This window comes from Grammomys surdaster, unplaced genomic scaffold (assembly GCF_004785775.1).
Source record: "Grammomys surdaster isolate TR1022 unplaced genomic scaffold, NIH_TR_1.0 259, whole genome shotgun sequence".
Lineage (NCBI taxonomy): Eukaryota > Metazoa > Chordata > Mammalia > Rodentia > Muridae > Grammomys > Grammomys surdaster.
Window position 1 is genome coordinate 460,207 of NW_021604700.1, and position 24,832 is coordinate 485,038.

Below are 24,832 nucleotides of genomic sequence, written 5' to 3' on the forward strand. Positions count from 1 at the left end.
CACCTGCATTTATGTACATACACACACAAAGAGAGAAAGAGACACATACAATTAAAAATAAAAATAAAACTTAAGAAGATTCTAAGTTTCACAATTGCATTGCTTGCCATCAGTGAATTTGAAAACCTTTCATAGTAAAAGAATAATACTTTCATGGTAAAAGTAAAAATATTTTCTACAAAGAAGAGCAAGGGCTAGGGAGTAAAGTGTTCAGCATATAAGAAGAAAGAGCTGTGTTTGAATCCCCATGAGAAGCCAAGGTTGGCATTGCACGTCGGCAACCTCGGCACCCTGTGCTGAGCTGAGAGGCAGAGACAGGTCAGGCCCTGGAAACTCAAGGGCAGCTGCCTAGCTTACACAACACAGCATCAACAACAAAGCAACCCTGTCTCACACAGGGTGGAAGAGCTAACATTGTGTTGTCCTTTGATCTCCACACACACAGAATGGCATGACCACACTTGGAATCACACATATAAATAGGCACACATCACACACATCACATAAAGTCCACTCATAAAGATTTTTAAATGATAGAAAAGACTCAAGTTTCTAGTGGTAATTTGTACAGCAAAGTATTTATTCCATATGTGTAGAGCATTTAAATAAAAATAGTGTTGTAACATGACATGAACAAATCTAGTTCGGAATAACATTCACACACAATGGGAAGCCTTTTTTACTGAGTTAAACTATTAAATATTTAAAAAAGAAAAAGACTTTTATATATATATATATAAAGCACAGGTAAAAAATGTGAGGAATGTTTAAAATACAGTATACGCTTATGTCAAACAATTCATACCGTCAGAAACCGTTGCTAAGTATTGCATAATCAACACCATTTTCACCTAACACATAGCTAAATCCCCACAACTCTGAGTAGCAGCCAGTCTCTTCTTATAGTCAGATGATCTCTAATGTGTTCTGAACTCCAGTCGTCATGGAATTCAAATGGCTTGATCATTCCAGCACAGAGACTATGCCGTGGGTTTACTTAGAAATTCCTTGTTGAAGAATTTTCTTGCCTCAACATTACTGAGGGAAACAGAGCAACGAGATGGGTTCTGTCTTCTGTATTCAATGCTCTCAACAATGGCATCCTTTATCACCTGCCAAAAGACACAGAAGGTAGATGATGAGTACGGCTATGAATCTCTGAAGCATAACATTTGTTGGATGAACACAAAAGCCCTATTTCTTTTCTTCCTTTATTTTCTTGTGTGTCTTTTGAAGTCTACTGAGAGAAATATGATTCTTTCATGCACAGATTTTACAAGATCTCATTACTCTACTCTTGTGAAGATGCACTCTAGTAGTACCGTTGAGAATGAAATAATTGTAGCAAGGTAAATTTACGTTCCATCAATCCTTCACTAGGAAGTGATAATGGAAAAGGAAATACTAAATTGGCAATTTGTGTTTTAAAGTTAAAGAGGGGATGGGAGACCCCCAAAGAAGGAAGATGTCTCCTAATGAAGAGAGAAGGCATTACTGGAGAATTTTCCTGATCCTCACTAATAAGTAGAGAACAAGTGTGACACCATACTTTGTGATTCCCCCAGGAAAATACTTTGCTATTATCCATCCAGAGTTACCTTATGTTTATCCAAGTTAATGATGATCAGAGGTAATATACACCATTTCTGGTATGAAATTAACCTTGTAAGGAATTTTAGGAGAGAGGATAATTTGGATTTGGACAGTCATTGCCGCAGATGGGGAATTGCTTTGGGAGTAGGGTGAGAGGAAGCTCTAGATGACTCTGCTACTGTTTTAGAGCCCTATCAACATCAAAAACCTCAACCTCCCCTCAAGAGTTGTCAACAAAATAGATGGTAAAATAGGGGCACTGGAGGCAGAGACAAGTTACAGGGCTACTCCAAAGGCCCCTTTATCCTCCATGAGACGGCTACATAAAGTTAAAGCATTGACTGATTTCTTTCAACTCGATATTGTTAGTAGGAAGGCTTGGAAAGTTGAAAAAGCTCAAGACCCATGTCCTCCTCCTACTCAGGCCTCATGTGGCTCATCTGGCCACAGACACACACAGAGAGGGCTTTTCCTAACCCCATAAGTCACTGAGCAAGTATGCTCCAGAGCCTAGAATAGAGATAGAGGACTCAGTTATGTGCACATGTGGTCAGTATCCAGCAAGTTCTTATCACACCCATTGGCAGAAACCTCTATTTCTTCCAGAGTGGCTAATTAAATATGCTGTCACATTACCAAACCAAACAACAAAAAAGAATTTATCCAGAAGAACTTGAGTCTTTCATATGGTTAAAAAAATTGGTGTCAGTCTCTACTTGTAGAAACAGACTCAAATATTACGGAGTCTTTTAAGTGCATGCTGGCAGAGTCCATTTTCCCACACATAAGGGAGACATAACTAATTCTGTGCTTCATTTCTATTGAAAAAGACTTGAGTCAAAGGCCTCCTTGGCCCAATCGTGTCCAGGTTGTGTGAAATAGATGGAAATTTGCCTAAACTCTTCAGATTGTTTCTTCTTCTTTAAAGTTTTCATATTTTTATTTTGTGTGTTTGAGTGTTTTGCCTGCATACAAGTGCACCATGTGTTTGCAGTGTCTGTGGAGTGTGGAAGAGGGAGTTGGATCCCTTTGAAATATTTATAGACAGTGCATGTTGCCACATGGGTACTGGGAACCGAACCTGGGGCATTTGCAAGAAAGAACAGCCAGGACTCTTAACTGCTGACCCATCTCTCTACTCCCCACTTCTTTAAGACAAGAATAACATTATTAATCTTGGGTTGCTGGGAATTGGAGAGTATTGCTGTGAAGCGCTGTGGACAGTAACTGTCACATAGAACCCTCCTACAACAGACATGTGCTCAGACCACTGCTTATAAACTCTGTGTGATGGGAGGTAGGAGGCTATAAAGCTTATAAGAAATCAACATGGGTAAGAACAGGCTCACTACACTGTGTGAACCAGCAAACCAATCCTGCTATTCAAGTGGCCTTCTTCTTTTAAGAGTCTCTGTCTTTCTAGATTCCAGCTTGCTACCATGTTACCAGTCAGTTCTCCTCCTTCAGACCAGCCACAGATGTATCCCCTTGGTGCAGGGAAGCACCAGGTGAAACAAACCAACCAAAGTGCAAAGTGCTTTAGAACAGAAAACACCAAGACCCAGAAAATAATACACTTGTAACGGCTGTCACACACACACACACACACACACACACACACAGAGAGAGAGAGAGAAAGAGAGAGAGAGAGAGAGAGAGAGAGAGAGAGAGAGGAGAGAGAGAGAGAGGAGAGAGACAGCGAGAAATAGAGAAGACAGAGACAAAGAGAAAGAGAGAAAGAAAAACAAAGTTTTGAGACCAAGATTTTTTGAGCTCAATTGGTAGCCTACTTACCTAGTGTATATGAGGCCCTGTGTTCAATATCTTAACACTATAAGAAAATAAAGAACATAGAAAAACTAGCAATGTTGGTATCACAAATTTGTGAGGTATGAATATGAAATATATATATTATGAAATCTAGTGTTTGCCATTATAACTAAAAAATCCAAATCATTTGGGATAAGAATGTGCAAGTTGAACCACTAGGTGGCATAGTAACACTATGAAACTACTGAACAGGCTTCTGAATCCTCATAAGACAGTCTACTGCTGCCCTGGGAACCTAAAGCTTCCATACCAAGAAAAACTCTGTATTAAATCACTTGCTAGTTGTAAAGCTATTAGAATGCTACATGGTATATCTGGATGTGTCTTATGTGGTATTTGTATCTTTATAACTTTTTTTTTAACCAGGAATGATCTTAGAGGGTTTATACATTGCTTTTATCCCTCCATGGGATTTCAAACTGTCCCTTCCAGGTGTATTCTAGTAATAACCCTTGTAGGCTAATCTATATTCTCAGGGCTTATTCCATTCAAGAACTTTCCAATTTCCTTATTAAAATAGTTCTCTTAATATTTCAGCCCTATGGGTAGATAAATAGGAAAAAGATTAAAACTTGGAAAATGAGATCTTCCTCCTTTCCATCAAAATGAACAATTTTGGAGGCGTCCAACTGAACTATCTATAGACAAGTGTGGAATGCTTATAGTATGAAATTAAAACAGTAATCCAAGAGAGAAACTTATCCTTATAGATGAGACACACCTTTAGAGAGGAATAAAAAAGTTACCAGTATAAGAAACGACTATGATTTTTATAAAAATGGCTGTGAGTTTCCTGGTTAATGTTTGGTTTTATGTAAGTCTCAAATATCATGAAAACCAGGACTGTGTGTGTTTGACTGCAGCACTGAGACTCTGAAAGGCATATAACAAATATTTTCTAAATTAATAAATGCCCAGGACAAACCATGAGGAAACTGTAACTGGAGTTAAACACACATGATTTAGTAAGCAGAAGGGGCAAGCAATTTTCTCTATGAATAACCATATAAAGCTAAGGATGGAGTGTTGTGGTAAATGGAGGGCATATGAAACGCATGGAAACTAGCTGGCTTGGTTGGAAAAGAAAGGGTGTGTAGAACGCTAAGAAATAAGGCGACTTGGGGGAGAAAAGGTTGACAGAAGAAAGAGTAGGGAATATTTATGACCTAAGTCCAATCCTCACTCTAAAACTGTAGCTTCTAGCATTTTTCCTAGTTAATCTATTACTCAACTCCTGTGCTTATAAATTAACACACACACACACACACTTCCATTTATCCATCATACTTCTTAGCATGTTCTCAGCATGCTTCTTAGCATAATTTTGACTGTTGAATATTTAGGAGAAAATATCTGGTTAATAGTATTTATATTTTTCTTTGTTTTTTTTTTTCTTCTTTTTTTTCTGAAATAGAATCTCCCTATTTATGCAGGCTGCAAACTCAGTGTCCTCTTGCCTTAGCTCCCTGAGTGATAAGATTGCAAGCCTGGGCATTTTGTTCTTTTGGTGTTCTGTGTCTCTGTGTCCCTGAATGATGCATGGCACAGCTAATAATAAAGACACACTGAACCAATATACAAATGAGATAGGATGACGTCATGTGGAGCATGAAAGGCAGATTAGTATGGAGGTACAGGGGTTCAGAAAAACACACCCTCGGATGAAAGTCTCAAAAAAGCCTTAAACATGTTCTCTTGTCTGTTGTCTCCTGGTCCTTTTTCTATCCCTCCTCCTACAATCCAGGGCAAGTAGGGTCTCTCTTCCCTACAAGGGAATATAGACATTAGAATGCCCATTGTCTAAGCCCAGAGTCTGAAAGAAAGTCTTGGCCTCACTCCCACCTTTCCTTCCCTAGAAACAATCAGAAAGGAATGCTCTTCCCCATGTGATGGCACACCCTAAGATACCCTCCCACACACACTTTAAAGCACCCTGCTTCATACCCAGGACAGAATGCTGCACAGAGACTAGAAAAAATTCAAACAAACAGACTTCTATGGGTTCCTCTCAGAATTAGATCCTACACATTCAAGTCAAACAATCATATTTCTATAGTCTATCCACGCATCCCAAAACCTAAAATTAAAAAAAAAGTAGGTAGTTCATTTTATAACTCTGAATCTTTACTCTAAAGGATCCCATATTGTGTAGAACCATACTCTAATGAATCCGTCAGGCTTTTCTGTGGTTGATCTACATTTTGTTTAGGGAATTCGGCAAAGCTGTGTGTGATGAGCAAGAGGAAGCATTGCCTCCCCTCCCCTGCAGGCCTAATGAAAGAGGTCAGAATATTCAACTTGCAGATTATCTTTTGCATAGGCAAAAACTGCAATTTGCACCTAGCCATTGTAATCCTAATGATGAAATCTGTTAGACTAAAAATTAACTACTAATACTTAAAACATGTACTTTCCCTCCTTCTGATTAACACATACTTCTTAACACTATGATGGTCGACATCAGCTGCCATTTTGTCACAATCTAAAATCATCTAGAAGATAAATCTCTTATCATGTTTGTGGCCTGGTAAGTTAAGTGAGGTGGGGAGAATCAACTCAGAAGTGAGCAGTGCCATCCCATGAACCGTCATCCTCAGCACCTTGTGACTGTGATCCTGCGGTCATATCTTCACCACCATCATGGATGATACCCTCAACTCAAGAACCAAAACAAACATCTCCTGCTTCTGTCACACAATCAACAAGAGAAGTAACTAATAAAAAAAACAATTTATAAAATCATCTGACAAATATTTAAGCGGGTGATGCACACAGGCAAGTATTGAACTGAGTGATATAGAAGGGGTATCACAGAATGTGCCTGAATTTGCCTACTAAATTGATTACTGAATAAGAATGGAAAGCAAGTCAAGTCAACAGGTACGGTAAAACAGTCCTTCAAATGCATGTTCCCTCCAGATCGAAGTGATGGTTTCTGAGTGTACATGATACATGGGCAGGTATGTGCTGTAAACATGCTTCATGGTCAACAACTTGATCTACAACCAGTGGCAACTTTTATCCTTACCTTCCTTATATTCAAGCAGTCAATGACTTATAGATACCTAAATAAATACCTAAAAATACATTGTATATTCATTTGAGGTACCAGGCATTATGATCACTATTCCCAGAGTACAGAAGATAAATGTCATGCTTTTTTATGGAGTACATAATTTATAATTATAAGTAGAACAGAATATAAAAACTAATCATTATTCATTATATTTGCTGTTTCAATTCCCTGAGTTCCTATTATGTCCTAAGTCCTTAAGTTAACTAAACCCTAATCCTATAAAATGCATCACTGTTTCCCCTTTCAAAAGAAGAAATTAACCTACCAGTTCAAGGTCACCCAGTTAAGAGACAGCTGAGCAATGACTAGACACACAAAGCCTCTGTATACCACATACCACACGTCCACCAGTCTAAGTCACTATACCCTACGTTTCTAATAAAGAAAAGAAAGTCTGAATCCCACAAAATTCCCTAACTGTAAAAGCCTCACAGCAGTGCTCATCGTAAAGGAATTTGGGAGGACTGAGTAAGTACAGAAAATTGATGCTAATGAAAAAGCCAGACCGCTGTCAAAAAGTGAGCTAACGCAGAAGCACAGCACTCTAAAGGACGTCCTCAGAGAATGAGCAGGAGTTCCCAGCTGCTGGATATGCAGAGGCCTTTTCAAACCAAAACCAGATCAGAAACCAAATTGCAAGAATACACCTTAAGCCACAGTGCCTCTGGCCACAGGGTTGAAAACTGTCTTAGGATTTGGTAGATTAACAACTTTACATCCTGTTTTCTTCCAGTTTATGCCACATGAAAACCACTCTGATGATCCACATGCAGTTTTGCTTACGTATAAATCCATGTCCTACACCCACTCAGATGGGAGGCTTTAACCACCTGAATTGAATATACTTTACTGCATCATAAACAGCAAAACCTGAAAAATTTTTATGCATCATCACTTACCAATAATTTTTATGATAAAATGTGTCTATTCTTGAGTAAATGCAATGCAAGAGGCCATCAAGAATTAAGATATCATTAAAAATAGAATAAGACACATGCACACACACACACACACACACACACAAGTATATCTACTTAAATGTAAGTCAAATGGCCATTTAACTTAGGAAAAGGCTTACATTCATTAATTTAAAACATTTGCTTAATGCCTACACTGTCACCATCTATACAACTTGTTTATATGGTAAATCCTTAACATTTTCACCATTTCTTGTAGATTCTCCATGCACTTCAGGACATCAGGAGACTATCATGCCTAGCTAAGATCATCGTGTTTAAGTGGCTTCTGATTGCAAGGAATTGTTTTTGCCCTACCTGGTTATACATTCATAGTTACACTGCCCCTGTGATGAATCCTACTGTTCCTGCTTTCAAGATGAAGAACCCAAACCTCCTGAAGTTTGAGTAGTATGTTCAGTTACAAGTGGCCCGTGGTGATTCAAATGAGAAAGGCTCCCACAGGCTCATATATTTGAATATATATATTTGTTCCCTAGTTAGTGGAACTGTTTGGGAAGGATCATATTGTGTGGCCTTGTTAGAATCTGTGAATCACTGGGGTGGGCTTTGATGTTCAAAAGTCCACACCACCATCAGTCAGCTTTCTTTCTGCCTTGTGGTTCTGCTTCGAGCTATAGGCTTTTGGTTAATGCTTCAGTACCATGCCTGTTTGCTTGCTGCCATGTTTCCCTGCCATGGCCATCACAGAGTCATCCTCTGAAATAGTAAGCTCCAAGGAACTCTTTTCTCTTATAAGCTGCCTTGGACATGGCATCTTATGACAGCAATAAAAACATCACTAAGACATGACCTATCTTTTATGTGAAGATACTATAAAACTCCTATCTTTATCTCTAAATGTCATGCCTCAAATGTTAGCAGAAGGTATAAAAAATATTGGTTTACACAAAGGGGGGCAGAGGGTAGTTGCATGCAGAAACTCACAGTGGTTATGATACCAAGCACATAATCTGAACAAGCTCAAACCAGACAAAATCCTATCATATAGCGGGGAGGAGGGGTAGCTATAGCTCAGGAGCTATTGGTAACTGATAGAAGAGGTTTGGGTTTTTTTTTGTTTGTTTGTTTGTTTTGTTTTTTGTTTTTTGTTTGTTTTTTTTTGGTTTTTTTTTTTTACTTTAAGGATATTATAGTCATATAACCAAGAGGATATAGGTAGCACTAACTGGAGGACTTGACATATTAAAAAATATAAGACACAAAGTTGGGTGTGATGGAATTGCGAAATTCATTTGGGAAGAGTTTGGGGATAACACTGACTATCATAAAAATATGATGTGTAAAATTCTCAAGTGTTATAAATATAAAATATCTGATATATTATATATACTATATTATATATTTATTATATAGTTAATTAATAGTTTGTGAAGACACAATATTTATTGATCTATAGTCAGGATGATTGTTTTGGAAATCAGTCTATTTTTGTTCAGGCTTTAAAGTTTTCATGTCTGCATCAAATAAACTACCTTGAGGAACACTTATAAAGTGTGTAAGTAGAACTATACAATTACAGCAAATGTTTTATCAGGTTTAATATAAATGGGAGCTGAAAATAGCAGGAGAAATGTAGTTGTTTAAAATACATATGTGAGTATGCTTACTTCTAAGGGGATATTTATAATCCCTACAATTTTAGTTCTTTTCATTAAAGGATAATCTATCAAATTTAATATATTTTTACCCAAAAGATTATATGAGTGTATTTGTTTTAAAAGAGAATATTAGGATCTCCTTAGCTATCTTTTATTTTTTCGGTATCAATAAGCTTTATAAAATACAACCCTACTTGTGGACTGGAGAGATGGCTCAGCAATTAAGAACACATCCTGATTTCATAAAGGCCTGAGATCCATTCCTCTCACCCATTTAAACTACTTCATAATTGCCTGTGGCTCCCATTCCATACATATTGGACACCTCTGGTTTCTGGGGCCACCTGCACTCACATGTCCCCTCCTACACACCTAAATAAAATGAAATCTAAATAACATAAAATACAACTTTATTTTGAAAATTTCTCTGTGCTTCTTGTGTCATGAAATTCATGTTCTATTTTCTTTAAATTTTAGCCATTCCTACAGAAATAAGTTAGCATGAGGTTTTTAAATATTTGCTCCTACATAAAATTTATTAAGCATTCCCGTGTAAAATTTATTAAGCATATGTTAAACAAATAATGTGTTGCAACTTTTGGTAAGTACATTACGTATTAGTCATTATATACTGGGAAATATGGGCAAAAAGAGAAGGAATTTTAGAATTTATAAGAACTAAAGTTCATTTGGAATATTTTCCTATGATAACAAAAGTGCATTGATTTTTAAATATTATGGCCACCATGTCATGATTGCATTTGACCTGTCTTTAACTGTCTCAAGGAAAACAAACTAAAAAGCAAGCACACTGATGTATGTCAGTTGTCCTTTAGCACAAATCTAGTTAGGTTCACAGAAACAGAACAGCCATATGTTCTTTTCAAGGACTTCATAATAGACTTCCATAATTCATAATCCACAATCATTCATAATCTCCAAAGAGACCACCAAATCAGACATGTTACACCGCTCCAATTCTCTCCCATTTCTTATTTTCTTTCCTAATGCACAAAATCCAATGAGCTCAGTTTTCATAGGTGATAATCATTGGTTAGATGCTTTGATTTGGGCCCACAAGCTGGTGATCTCAATCACACAACATGCACTCTAAAACACTGCATTTAACACTGCAGTCTCACAGACAAAGACTTTCAGGAGCAGATATGATAGTGATAAGAATGTTTGATGCTTCAGGGAAAGACTTGCTTCAGAAGTCTCTTTCACAAAGCACACAGGCTATCTCAAAGGCTGAAATGCAGGAGACTGGAATATTTGGCAGCATTACCAAGTGTGGGGCAGTGGGCTATGAGAAAGCCAGAAAGCTTGGTAGAAATCTTCGAAGCCCAGGAAACCTCAGCCTGAAAAGGGTCACAGGATGGAAGGTTGCTTCAGATTTCCCACGCTGATGGCCCTCTTAGCTTCCGCTTCCCACAAAGAGACCTGTGACCCTTATCACGTAGGATAACACCTCCATGCAAATAAGGCATCCTCAAACACCCAAGCCAAACCAATAGGGGCTACCTGTTCTTTCCCCAAAACTGTATATATATAATTCCAGAGCTCAAATTAAACGACTACTGCTGTGCGGTGCAAGGTCTCCTGCTGTCGGAGTGTTTTCGCGATCCCTCGCCAGTCGCCAGTCCCGCACTTCAAAGGACAACACTCTCCTCTCTCCTCAGCGGGAAGAGCAAGCTGAACTAAAAGAGCTGAGACACTTTTCTTCCATGGGCTCTCACGAGCGACTCCCGGAAGGAGAGAACTAAAAGAGCTGACAACACTTTTTCGCTTTTGGGGACTGGGACGGAGGTCCCACCCCGGTTTTCGGGCGACCAGAGGCCGCTGTGGAGCGAGCCCCACCCCGTCAGCTGCTGAAGGCCCTGGGCCGGCTCGGCTGGCTCCTTCCATGCCCCCGACCCCGGAGCAGCAGCCGCCAACCCGGTATCCTGCGGCGGTTCCGTCAGCCAGCGATCCCTAGGCGCAAGCACTGTACGACAACCAAGAGCTACAAAAACCAAACATTTTGACAACATTACCCCATTGTTATTGACTTCTGCAATAACAACATTCATGGTTACATTCTCCTACCCATATATTGTTCTTCCCTCACTTCCCTCTTTTCATAAATTATTTTATCATAAAATGGATACTAGATAGATAGGTAGATGATAGATAGATAGATAGATAGATAGATAGATAGATGGATGGATGGATGGATAGATAGATAGATAGATAGATAGATAATATATATCAGGAAAGTTGGGAAAGAACATTTACTTCACCAAACTATGCATAAAGTATGGGTTCTGATTAGCCGCAGACAGTGATGTCTTTATTTGCAACTTTAGTGTCCACTAGAGTTAATGAAATAATTCACCTCAGAGCCTTATCTGTCTTCTTACTGAATTCATGTGTAGGCTAGTGATTGTTCATGTTATCAGCTGTGGGAGACACTCACATCAATGTTGTTCAGCGTATTGAAGTACATCAGATCATGTAGCCTTTTGAATGCTTGATTTGGATACTGGAAGTTGAAGGTTGAAAATGGCGATTCAGGGTCATCAAAAATGTCGAAGTCAGCTATTTCTTTCTCTTCTTTGGTTTCCCTTAGAACACCTACATGCCAAAAAGAATATGCATCTTGCTTTTAAAAATTTAAATAAAAAATCCAAAACATACAAACAAGCATGGAGACAGCACTGAGAATCATCAGAAAGCCTGTGATTCAAGAAAAACAATAATAATTCTATTCCCCAGTCAGCCACACTCAAGTTGGGATAATACCCAACTTCCTTGCCTGCTGGCGTATGGGTGGGAAAGATGACCCTATATCCTGGGTGCTCTGCCTAATGCACTTTCCCAGATGGGTCATGTTTCTCTTTGAGCAGCTGGCATACGAACATGTGCTATGTTGTCTGTGTCCCTACCCAGTATCACTTCCTACCTCCCTTACAAATAAAGCATCTGCACTTGAAGCCTGTCCTGAGAATCTTCCTCTGGGGAAATCCAAACCAAAACATTGAATCCTATTCAATCATCAGAAGTCCCTGGACTTACCAACCTCTTGGTTTCTCCCCAAGACCTACCAGTAATAGAATATTATCTAGGTTGCTTTCTGTTTAAAATCAGGGTTTCAATTTGAAACTGTAGTTTCAGTTTGAAAACGAAAGATGCCAGCCAGCCTTCCGTCTGCAGGATGAGGCTTGCCTAACCAGTCCACTCTCACTTCTTCTTTATCATTCTGAGAAATCTAGGAAAAAAACTTTTCTATGTCCCATCACCACCCACTGTGTGTGTGGCGGGGGAGGGGTGTTTCCATTCACAAAATAGAAAACTGTATTTTCTGGTTTGAGAAATATTTATCACTTAAAGCCTTAAGGACGCCATACCACCCTGAATTCACTGGATCTCATCTGATCTCAGAAGCTAGGCAGGGTTGGGCCTGGTTAGTATTTGGATGGGAGAATGCTTCTTTTGTTAATGAGTATCTTTTAGGATGCACTAGAGTCCACTTACTGCTCCAGATATGGGAAAACAGAGTAACCATTTCTTGAACTAGATCTCCTTTGCTGTAAAATACATTGTGGCAGCCCAAAATCTTCAGATACGCTGCATATTTTTAGACAGTTTTGTGATCAATTAATATTCCCAAGGCATTTTCCATGGTTGTGTTTCATGATTTCACAAAGGTGAAAGTCAAACTATTTAAAACATCCTTTATGAATTAGACTCCTATCAAACCCAAATGCTGGTTCAGGGTCCTATCAACTTTAGCTAAGCTTATCATTCATCTTTCAGTGTCTTATTATAAGAAACACAAAACCTTGGGATAAAAAAGAAAGAAGGGCTTGGTCTCCAAAGTAACTGCTGTTTGTCATGGTAAGAGGCACATCACTCATAGTCATAGTTCATGGGACAATCTCAGTGTAATAGTATCAACAGCTTAACAGCAGTCAGCCTGCCAGCCAGACTTCAATTTTACGGAAACTTACCTGGGGCCTTGTACTTTCTGAAGTTGATGTTGGCCAGAACAAAGTGGATAATGGTTGGGCAATCCTTCTCCACATCAGGATTTTTAGGTTTAAACACATAGCATTCCTTTAATCCTTCCCGATCAAACACATAAGGATCAATCTTTGGAAAGGGGAGCTTGTTCATTTTAGCCCACTTCTCTGCAAGCAGAAGTTCCTGCAGGGAAGAGAAAGATGCATTTAAAAATGTTCAGTCTTCATTCATTCAGCTGGTCTGCCCATTATTCTACATCCATCATCTGCTAGCAGTTGCTAAGACAAAAAAAAAAAATCACTGTGTTCAAGGGCTGTGCAAATCTCCAATATCTGTGAAAATGACTCTTTAAACAACCCCAGTACCATTACATCCGTTCTCAATACAGACTGGCTAAACAGCAGGCATCTGACAAATGTATTAATGAACTGATTTGGATAAGAATTTACTAAAGAAAAAGATAAATGGTCCAAATTATTTACAACTATGTGAATGGGTTTTAAGCCTTGGGAGGTTAATTACTTTTACAGTGAAGAATGGAAAAACCCTGTGTCTTGTTTGGTGTGCTGTTGTTCTGTCAAATTGACACAGCTAGCATTTATCTGAGACTAGGGAACCACAATTGGCAAAATGCATCCAGTAAAACTGGCCTGTAGGCAAGCATGTAGGAGCTTCTTTCTCTCTTTCTTTTCCATCTTTCCTTCTTTCCTTCCTTCTTTCTCTCTCTCTCTTTCTTCCTTCCTTTCTCCTTCCTTCCTTCCTTTCTTTCTTTCTTTCTCCTTCCCTCCCTCCCTCCCTCCCTCCCTCCTTTCTTTCTTTCTTTCTTTCTTTCTTTCTTTCTTTCTTTCTTTCTTTTCCATTCCTTCCTTCATTTATTTATTTATTTATTTATTTATTTATTTATTTATTTATCTTCCTCCTCTTCTTCAAGACAAGGTTTCTTTCCATAACCAGGGCATTTTTCTTAATCAGTGATTGATAGGGGAGGTCTAGCTCACTGTTGGTGTTGCCATTCATGTTTACGTAGTTGTGAGGTATATAAGAAAGCAGGCTGAGTAAGCCAGTGAGCAGCACTCCTCCACTGCCTCAGCCTCAGTTCCTGCCTCCAGGTTCCTGCCTCCAGATGCTGATCCAACTCCCTAGATGATGGATTACATGCTGTAAAAAGAACGAAACCCGGTGCTTCCAAAGTTGCTTTTGGTCATAGAGTTTCTTCATGGCAATGGAAATACTAAGGCATCCTGTTACTAGATTTTATACCTGTCATCTCAATCAAAGTGTAAAAAAAAAAAAAACATATCAACGAGATTATTTTACTAAGAACGTGAAATTCAGGTGTGGCTCACCATTAACTTTAGTATCAACATGATATAAGTTCTTGTATAGCTGGTAAGATTGCTTATAAAGAAAATACTCTTAAAAAATGTAGGTTGTTTTTTGGATAGCTACTACGCACAGTTAGATTTTAGAGCTTTTGTTGTTGGATGTCCCTATTTCATTGGAGTTTGTATTACTAGTAAATTGGTTTTTAAAACAATGTTTCCTTTTGTTTTATTTTTAAATTTGCAATAAAACTGTGCATATTTTTAAATTTATTTATATATGTATAATATTTGCATGCCTCTGAATTAGCATTTCTAGCTTCATCTTATGAAAAGGCAATGCAATGCATCAAGTCAGTGAGTTCTGAGTTCAGTGAGAAACCCCATCTGAAAGAATAGGGGGTGAACAACTGAGGAAAGACATCGATATCCACCTCTGGCCTCCACACACAGGTGTAGGTATGTGTATGTCCTCCACCTTTTCATATGCATCCAACATGAACGTGTACTTATACCATTCTCTCTCTCTCTCTCTCTCTCTCTCTCTCTCTCTCTCACACACACACACACACACACACACACCACATACACACATCATACAAAATGTAATTAAATAAAATTTAGTACTAAATTAACCTGGGGAATCAGTGTGGAAAGTTGTCAGGAAAAAGTAGGCCTCATTTCTTTTTCGATGTAGTCTCAGGAGCCAGGATAAATAAACGGTTATAAAGCACCATGGTGTAAAACCACAGATTGGGCACAATGCCTGAGTCCAAATGTCAGTTCTGTAGCCCGTGGCATGTTTCTGAATTTAATATTCCCAGCTATAAAACACAGAGTATTATCTGAATAAAAGGAATTATTTAGACTTCCATCTATCACACAGTAAAGGCTATACAAATATCCAATCAATAAATAGGGATGAAGAGGAAAAAAAAGAAAGCAAAAGAAAAAGAAAGGAGGAAAAGCAGGAACCATATTAGAAGACGGTTAAAGAGACAAAGTGTTGGGCAAACCACTAAAATTGTGTTTTTTAAGCTATTCTTGTCATATTGGTTTAGTCAATACTAATCATTACTGGCTGAGGGTAAAATAGTGAGTGTAGTTTAAAGGCTCTCGGTCATACAGCATATAGACCCTGTTAGATGAGGGACAGTGATTCAAAACCATCAGAGATGCTATGGAGAAGTTACACATTTCCAGAAGACTGGGCAATAAGCCTAGACTTATTTCCTCAGTTTATCTGCTAACTTGTACAATAAATATGACTGAGCCTCTCACTATGGCCTATGCTTAAGAGAGGGCCTGCATTTGAAGCTTTGATGTGTTTAAGTCAATGAGAGAAACAACTGAAAGTAGTTTAACAGTTTGGGGGAGTAGGGAAGGCAGAAGACGGCCATATACCTGGATTCTACAGTATAATAGGCAAGCTGAAATAGACACGTGCTAACTAGATGATCCAAGACCAGCTGCCTAGACACTACAGCCAGCATGCACCAATCATGTGAGAGGGCCTAAAATATACCACATGACATCGCTAAAGTCACTGTGGGAATTGTGAGCTACAGGATAGCATGGGGACTAAATCGTCACTGCTGTCCGTGACATAACCAGCTCTGGAGCGCATCTCCGCTATGCTTCACTGTTTCCCATTTCTCAGCAATTTGCTTTCTACCTTTGCAAAATGAAACTAATCACTGCTCTCATCTTCAGAGCGTAGCTGTGGTGATTGGGGATGAGATATGAAAAGCTTGGGTGGACAGCAAGCATTTCAATCTGGTACTCCGAATTCAGAAAGCATACAGTTTTCACTCTCCATGTTTCAGAAAGGTCATGAACTTTAATGCATATGTGTTTATGTATATACAGGTATATCCCTAAAGAGAACTGATCAGTCTGTATAAGGGTACTTCTTTACACATTTTCAGGGCTAACCATTTGGCACTGGGTAAGCAATTGGTGTGCCCTTTCCCAGAGAAGACTACTTCTCCACTCTCATCATTCCTAAGTTGCTAGTAGTTAGTTCTTTTTGTCATGTTAAGGCCTCCTGGTCTTTCCCTCAGCTTCAGAAGAGATCATGCAGCTGCTTTCATAAAATGTTTTTGCTGGATATGCTTCTGCTTTGCTAAAATAAAATTAACAAATGTAAAACTTCTCCTTTGAAGCTCCCAAAGATTTTCTCATTCCTCTTTCCTCCCCTGTTGCCTCGTTCAGCCGAACTTCTCTTCCTATTTCATGTCTACCACTATCCACAGTTATTCATCTCTGATTATTCAACGTCACAGTCAGACCAAGGCTCATACAGTAAAGCGCTTGCGTGAGGGCCAGGCTAAGCAGCTTTCTAGTGTTTACTAACGTGAGTCAGGAGATGACCAAATGATATGTGACTTTGTGGAGACAGAAGGAAAGGGAATGAGCCGAGGTAGAGGTCTGGCTATTTTTAGCTAGACACAGTAATCCTGGGATCAGGAAGTGATGGAAACTTTCCCTTTTCTTCTCCAATCCCAACGTGGAAAAGATTAAACACGGGCAACTGCGAGGGCCATGATTACAGGATGGAAAAAACGTCTCCTTCCTGATGTCTCCTTTCTCTCCAGTAAGACAGAAACAGTGACACAGACTGTGAGTAAAGCCCCCAATTTGAATGAATTAAAAACAAAGACGTTTTAGTGAGCAAAAAGGCCTGATTCTCAAATCACAGCAACAGAGAGTCGGTGGCTGCTTGATGACCCAAGATGCTTCACTGTTCTGAACATCTTAAGCTCACAGCTTCTTATCGAATAAAGAATTAGGAACCCTCTTTCAAAGCGATACTTTGATACTTTTAAAAATGCCCATACTCCTGTTTGAGTACTAAAGCATAATTTAAAAACAAAACAAAAAATCTTAAAATAATTTACCACAGTAGTTCTTAGGCTGTGGGTCGTGACCCCTTTGGGAGTAGTCTAACAGCCCTTTCACAAGGGTTACCTAAGAGCACCAGAAAACACAAATATTTATTTATTATTCATAACAGTAGCAAAATTATAGTTATAAAGTAGCAACAAAAATAATTTTATGGTTGGGGTCAGCACAACATAAAGAACTGTATTAAAGGGTGATAGCAGTGGGAAGGTTGAGAATCACTTTAGTGGTTTACTTCTATTAAAGAACTACTTTAACAGAAATATATCCAGACACAATGAAGAGGGCATATGCATTCCAATTAATTAATTTGGGCCTACAATGTATTTCTCTCTATAAAATATATATAAAAATAATAAATTGGTTTTCCACAACAGAAAATGAGATTTTCATCTGTATGCAAACATAGTATATATATTTTTACTACTCTATAATTTCCTCATTATTTAAAGCCTATTTTTAAGATTGTGGAGATAGATGACCTGACAGTATGTAAATAACATAATGTTTAAAACAATAGAATCATTGAAAATATTAAAGGAACTAATATAGAATGGACAGATAGAACTACCACTTAGAATTCACTATTTGTGGTTATGGTTACCAATTCTTCTAATAAGGAACTTGCTGTGGTTAGACTTCAAGAGCCTGATAAAGCAGTTAAGTAGGGGGATAACACTTGGGCAGTTATTGCTCCATTAAAAGATGGGTATACAATTGAAAAAAATCCCTGGGGAAATTAGTATTGGATATACATGCTCATCAAAATGCATCTGACCTCAGCAACTAAAATGGATATAGTAGACAGAATGGAGTCCCTAATAGGATAAACCTATAACCTAGCTACCACTTGTGAATATGATCTTATTAAAGAAAGGGGTTCTTCAAAAACATATTATTATAATGTTATTACTCTGTGTGTATGCCTGTGTACATGTGTATGTATGTGTCTGTGTGTATATGTGTATGCATCTCTGTGTGTATGTATTTGTGTGTATTTGTGTGTGTGTGTGTGTGTATGTGTTTGTGTGTGTGTATGTATGTGTTTGTGTGTGTGTGTGTGTGTGTGTGTGTGTGTGTAAGTCAAAGGATAATTTCCCAGAGTCATTTTCCTCCTTCCACTTTGGGATCTGGAGCTAAAACCCAGTTTTGTGCAGCAAGCCCTTTTACTCCTGAGTCATCCTATTGGCCAGAAGATGGCTCTTCACAATATAATTAAATCTCTTGAGCTGTGATCAGCAACAATTGTGGGTTAAGGGGTAAGTACAATGACAGTTTTGCTAATAAAAGATGAAGAGACACCTAAATAAAAATATCACGTAAAAACTGAGGTAGTGACCAAGGTCCCTGAACCATGTTGCAAAGCATGTGCAGAGCTAGCAGAACCCATAAAAGGCAACAGAGTTCTACCATGAATCCTAACAGTGAACACAGTCCTGGTCATACCCTGCTCAACTGCTGGACCCCAGAACTGAGACACAATGCTCCTCTGTAATTTTCATCCCTATGTATGATGTCACTTTTTAATAGCCACTCTGAGAAAGTAATATGAGAGGTAAGCATGCAGGAACAACAGTCAATTTTGTGCAGAGCATGATGGGCTGCCATTCACAAGCAAACGAATGTGTCTCTGCAGACCACTCCATCATCCAGAGTGCATTGCTGTCTACAGATCTATCTCTTGGACTGGCTTGCATGGGTACTTCCCTTCACTAGGCGTGTAGGTTAGTGTGCATACAGTCAATTCTTATAGACTATGATGAGACCCAAGTGAAGAAGTGAATTATAGGCAGGGTAGTTCTACACCAAGAGCCACACCCAACAAATAAATGAGGCTAATGTAGATAAATACAGATTAGTTTGTTCTATTTGTGGGTCCCCAGATGACCTATATGGAAATGAATTGAGCAAATACACATTATTCCTAACGTGTGTGAAGTATAGCCCACCAAGCTTCCCTTGATATTTCTGTCTGTTGCCCCCTCATTGCTCCTTCCTTTTCCTTCTGTTTGACAGAGTAGACCCAATGCTGTGGCTGGCCTCTGGTCATGAATCATCCAAAGGAACATTGAAAGAGTTAGCTAGAACCATATATAATACATGGTATGTGATATAACATAGTACATGTTATGACAAAATAACTTGAAATATTCTATTAATAAAATACAGGAACTATACCAGTAGCAAATACTGAGTTCTGCTGTACCCCAGCTGACTTGCCCCTCAATCAAAACCATAGCAGCCTTCCCCCTAAACTCAGAATCTGTTTACTCATGAATGTTCTGGCCACTGAGACAAGCACCAGAGGGGCTACTGACAGGTAGGCCTTAAGTGGAAAGTCAAACAAACACTGTCTATACCTACATTATTAAATGAGTAATAAAAGTGAAACTCAAGAAAAATGAAACACAGGGCTGCTTTTCTTGGAGAAACTAATAGGAATAATGTTTGGAATCACAAGACTCTTTACACCAGATTTTGTTTTCTGTTTTTTTTTAAACAAACAAACAAACAGTGTGTCCTATCTGCTCTAAAGAAAGCAGTATCCCTTATAATGGTATTGTTACATTTGAAGACCAGTTACAACATATAAAGGAAGGAGAAAACCACCTCTCAAAATTGTCCTCTTACTTCTACACATAAGCCCACATACTTACATACAACACACACGCACACACACACACACATTTTTAAAAATAGAAACTGGAAGCTGGTGAGACGGCTCCTAATTAAAAGCACCTAGTTTGCAAGCATGAGAGTCGATTTCATTCTCCAGCACTCATATAAAAATCCAGGCATGGCTGCAAATGCTTGTGACCCCAGAATTGGGGAAGGGAGCCAGGAAGGACCTGACAGCTAGCTGTCTATGCAGCCTAGCAAAAATAGTGAGCTTTGGTTCAGTTTGAGGTTTTGTCTCAAAGGAATAAGGTAGACAGAGATACTTAACATACTATTCTGGCCTTCATGTGTGCATAAAAATGTGAGTGTACCACATACATATAATACACACACTTGCACACAGATATGCATCCACACACATGCACACATACCATCAAAGACAGATTAGAAAGGGAAAAGTCATCAGAACACTAGCATCTTTTATATAGAAATGGCTGAGATAGATTCCATTTTTTCATGTATTTACTAAGTATATGTTCTTCTTAATCATATGAATGAAACATTTTAAAACTCTTTAAAAGTATTTCTCTTATTCATGTTACTAAATGGTACCCTAGAACTCCTTGGTAGTTCCATCTCATTCAGTAGAAAATCTCTGACTCATAAAGTGATAGCTTTGACATTTTGTACTCCCATTGGTTAAATGAATTTTAAATGAATATTCCTGTGCCTTCCACCACCAGTACCACCTCCTTGGAGTCATCACTGGAACCTACCTCCTATTTGTCCCTCATGGGTCACCAGGTTCTGCCTGTGGTTTGCATAGAACAAGATTTTATTATCCTAGGCTGGGCTTACAGTAAGTCATAACTTTAACCTTTTTGCCTTCCATCCGCCAACTCAGGTTAATCATCCTAAGATTCCAATTTCATGATTTCATTTGTCTGCTGGAAATCCTCCACCAAGTCTCCATTTCCTACCTTTCAGTGTTAAAATTTTCCCTGGAGTTCTCTTTGTGAGCTTACTATCTGTTGGTCACAATCAGAGCACCCCGATCTTTCCAACGTGCTCACGGTCACGTCTGGGCAGTTTCATGCCACTCACTCACTCCCCTGTTCCCTGACTCCAGGAAGCATCAACATATTTGTGTCCTGATCTTCTACAAGACACAGAACTTGCTATTATGTTGCCAATTCCTGTTTTCTGGTTGAATACTCCTAACAGCCTCAAGGAGACCAAATAATAACATATTTCGAATATTAATGTTTATAAATATTATCCACTTCTCATCCTAGGAGCTGTTAGCTTTTGCCACAGTTAGACTGAACTGTCAGTTTCACACATCCTAGAGTCACCTAAGAAGGGACTATTAATTAAGTTATTGTCTAGATCAGATTGGTATATGGGTATTGCCTTGATTCTTAACTGATATAAAGGACAGTGTCTTAGTTAGGGTTTCACTGCTGTGAACAGACACCATGACCAAGGTAAGTCTTATAAGGACAACATTTAATTGGACTGGCTTACAGGTTCAGAGGTTCAGTCTATCATCATCAAGCTGGGAGTAGATCAGGGTAACATCTAGGCAGGCACAGTGAAGGCAAAGCTGAGAGTTCTACATCTTCATCTGAAGACTGCTAGCAGAATACTCACCTTCAGGCAGCTAACATGAGGGTCTTAAGCCTATGCTCACAATGACACACCTACTCCAACAGGGCCATACCTCCTAATAGTGCCACTACCTCATTCAAGTATATACAAACCATAACAGGCACCCAGCTCCACTGTGGAGTGTATCCTTTCTTGGAGTATTAATTGAGTGATTGCCCAGATCAAAGTGGCATATGGGTATTGGATTGATTCTTAACTAATGTAAGGGGACCCAGCCCACTGTGGGGTGCACCCTGGGTATATTTTTGTCCTCCTTACCTTGAAAGGGGGACTGGTGTCACTTGGTCTTGCAGAAAAGTCAAAGGAGATGATGAGATCCACACCTCTCTGAGGTCGCAGAATCAAGGGATACGGCAGGTTAAATGTGAGCCCACTGTCTACAACATGAATCTTTTTACTTTTGACATCCAGTGGTTCATATATTTGCTCAAATTCATCTGGATCTTTAAAAAGGAAAAGCAAGAGAAGAATGGATTAAATGGTCATCTGATATTAGTTTACGAACAGAAGTGTTTATTGTAAACTAAAGACAAAGCATCATGTGGTTAGGACCTCCATAGGTTTAACTTTAACAAGTGTAGGTAAATGAATAGCATTAAGTCTTAGTTTCTTCATCTATACTATCAAAACGGGAGCAATTATTAAATAAGGTGCTAAGGAAAGAACTTAGCTCAGCCCCTGGTATTGACACCAGTCATGATGCCTTTAAAAGTATTATCTCCCATTACAATGTCTTAATCGACTTGAAAATATTCCGTCAGATGCTATCTTGTTTAATTTTTGTAGCAGAGAGGCAAAGGAGAGGACATTTAGAAATGGAGGGTGAAACAAACTAAAAGCCATCTATAAAATAAAACATGTGGGAAGAGGCAGAATCTGAACAGATCCATCTGCCTCCATCTGGACTGAGTACACATTATACTATGAGATAAGGATCCAAAATAAAAGTCTAAACTGCACACTCCATAAGCACGAGTTGTGTGTCTCCATTCAGGCACAAGTCTGGGGACTGAGCAAGCCGAGTAAATACTGATAGATGCTATGAGGCTACTGCCACATAAGTAAATGCACTGACAGGACAGGACAGTGAGGACTGAGATGGCAGAAGTATCAAATGACAACGAGGTGAGGCAGGAGTGAGCATCCACCTATTCTATGACCAGGGGAGACCATTCTGAGATGACATCCTCAATCTGTAACAGAACTATCCAACCAATATTTCTGGAATTGTCTATTTAATAACTTCAGAACCCTTGCCTCAAAGGCCTGACAACATAAATGTACAAAGGATAAGGAGAGACCAGCATACAATCAAGAACACTGAAGTCATTTGTAGTAGATAACTCAAAAGGCAGCCACTGGAGTGCACAGAGGTGACCCACAAATGTCTTCAAGCTCTATTACAACACACTAGTAACATTTGATCATGAGTAAACACAACATTAAGTGTTTGTTTACTGCAGAGATTTTTCCTATTACAATAAAACACAAGAAGACTTCATAAGTAGTTTGGCTTTGCAAACCCAGTGTTTTCTCTTTTAGTTTTAGCTAAGAGATTCATCAAACCGGGTCAGAAAACTATCTGTCTCCCTTTCTTAAGCCAAAGATTGCCTTTGAGGCTATGAGCATGGTACAGATGGTTTCCTAAATGGCACTGAGTACCACTGTCCTGCCTCCAGATAAACTGATACTGAGCAATCTTTATTGTGTTACCATCTGCACACGTTTGTGAATCATTAACAGCAGTTCTGTATAAAACGTAAGACTGTCATGATCAAACAGATTTCAGAAAATCAGAACTGAATATCTTACAGGAACAGCCATGTAGATGGTATGTTCTTATTCTCCTTGTCATCCCTGGTAGTAACTGCAGTTTATTTTGTGTGAAGGGCCTCTTAATCCCCATAGTAAGCCTTTCCAATAGCTACCATTCATTTTTATTTTATAACAAACTATGGATTGTGCCAACTAATTAGTCAAGAGATCCAACTACTAAAAGGCCTGCTTCAGTTTCAAATGTCAGTTGGCTTTGAAAGTATTAGAGCCCTCATAGTAATACCGAAACTCAGTAGGCTCTCCCAGTATGTTATGAGGAAAGAGTCGGGGAGATCAGGTTTTGAAAATATATTTGTACTCTTAGGACCAATCTATCATGTGACAACTACTAATGTATAGAACATTGGTTTTAGGTTACAACGGAAAAAATGTCCTCCCATGATTGAAAGCACACAGATTTCTCAAGCTTGTAAGTGAGTTAATCTGGCTCTCTGACAGATTCAGAAACAACACTGCATTATAATTCTGTAATAGTATCTTAAAGCAGTGGAGTATGACCTTCCTAATGTTGCAACCCTTTAATTCAGTTCTTCATGTTGTGACCCTCAATCATAAAATTATTTTTTTGCTACTTCATAACTGTAACTTTACTACTATTATAAATCTTAATTTAAACATCTGCTATGTAGGATATCTGATATATAACCCTCATGAAAGAGTTGTTTAACCCCGAAGGTGTAGTGAACCACAAATTGAGAATTCTCTCTTAAAGAGTTAAGGTGTATCTGATGAGTCCATCACATAGATTAAATTTACAACAGATAAATATTTGGATATCTGCGTCTTGAACTCTGGCCTAAATTATCTCATGTCGACTTCTTAATCCAGATAATGTGTGTCACAGTAAACACTATAAACACAAAATAAACAGGAAATAAGTCACATGGCAGATGAAGAACTGCTCCAAAATTTGTTTCTACAATTAACTATCTTACAGTAAACTAATATGGAGATTTTTATTATTTTATAATTTTTAAATTTTATTATTTTTATAATTTATCTTGTTTCAAAATGTCTGAAAGCTGAAGTCATGGGTATGAAGTACTGCACCTTTTCTCATGTTAGACTAAGAAACTGTTTTAAGGCACTGTTTAATGCACATGAGCAGAATTGCCATAGAATAAGATATAAGCTTCTTCCAATATTAATGTGTAGATTGGACAAAAGCCTTTACCTTTTCTTAGTTTGCATGGAGAATGTGTACAACTAAAAGGGGAATATGTTTTTTTATTGGATATTTTATTTACAGATCAGATGTTATTCCCTTACCCTATTTCCCAACCTCCACCCCGTCCAGGAACCCCCTATCCCATTGCCCTTCCTCCTGCTTCTACCTACCCCTCTACTCCCATCTCCCCACCCTCGAATTCCCCCACACATGGTGTCCAGCCTTCATGG

At 38.6% G+C, this 24,832-nt stretch overlaps 1 protein-coding gene across 2 annotated transcripts in view; it reads right to left on the reverse strand.

The window, feature by feature from the left end:
* Positions 1–549: 549 nt before the first annotated feature.
* Positions 550–24,832, reverse strand: part of Pla2g4a (phospholipase A2 group IVA) — a 137,318-nt gene continuing 113,035 nt past the window's right edge. For both annotated transcript variants that reach the window (XM_028775733.1, XM_028775734.1), the window contains 4 exons: positions 21,857–22,041; positions 13,070–13,265; positions 11,536–11,693; positions 550–1,112 (listed from right to left, as the gene is read on the reverse strand). In XM_028775733.1, the coding sequence (XP_028631566.1) occupies positions 981–1,112; positions 11,536–11,693; positions 13,070–13,265; positions 21,857–22,041 (671 nt within the window). In that variant the 3' untranslated portion in view covers positions 550–980. The remainder of the gene's footprint in view (positions 1,113–11,535; positions 11,694–13,069; positions 13,266–21,856; positions 22,042–24,832) is intronic.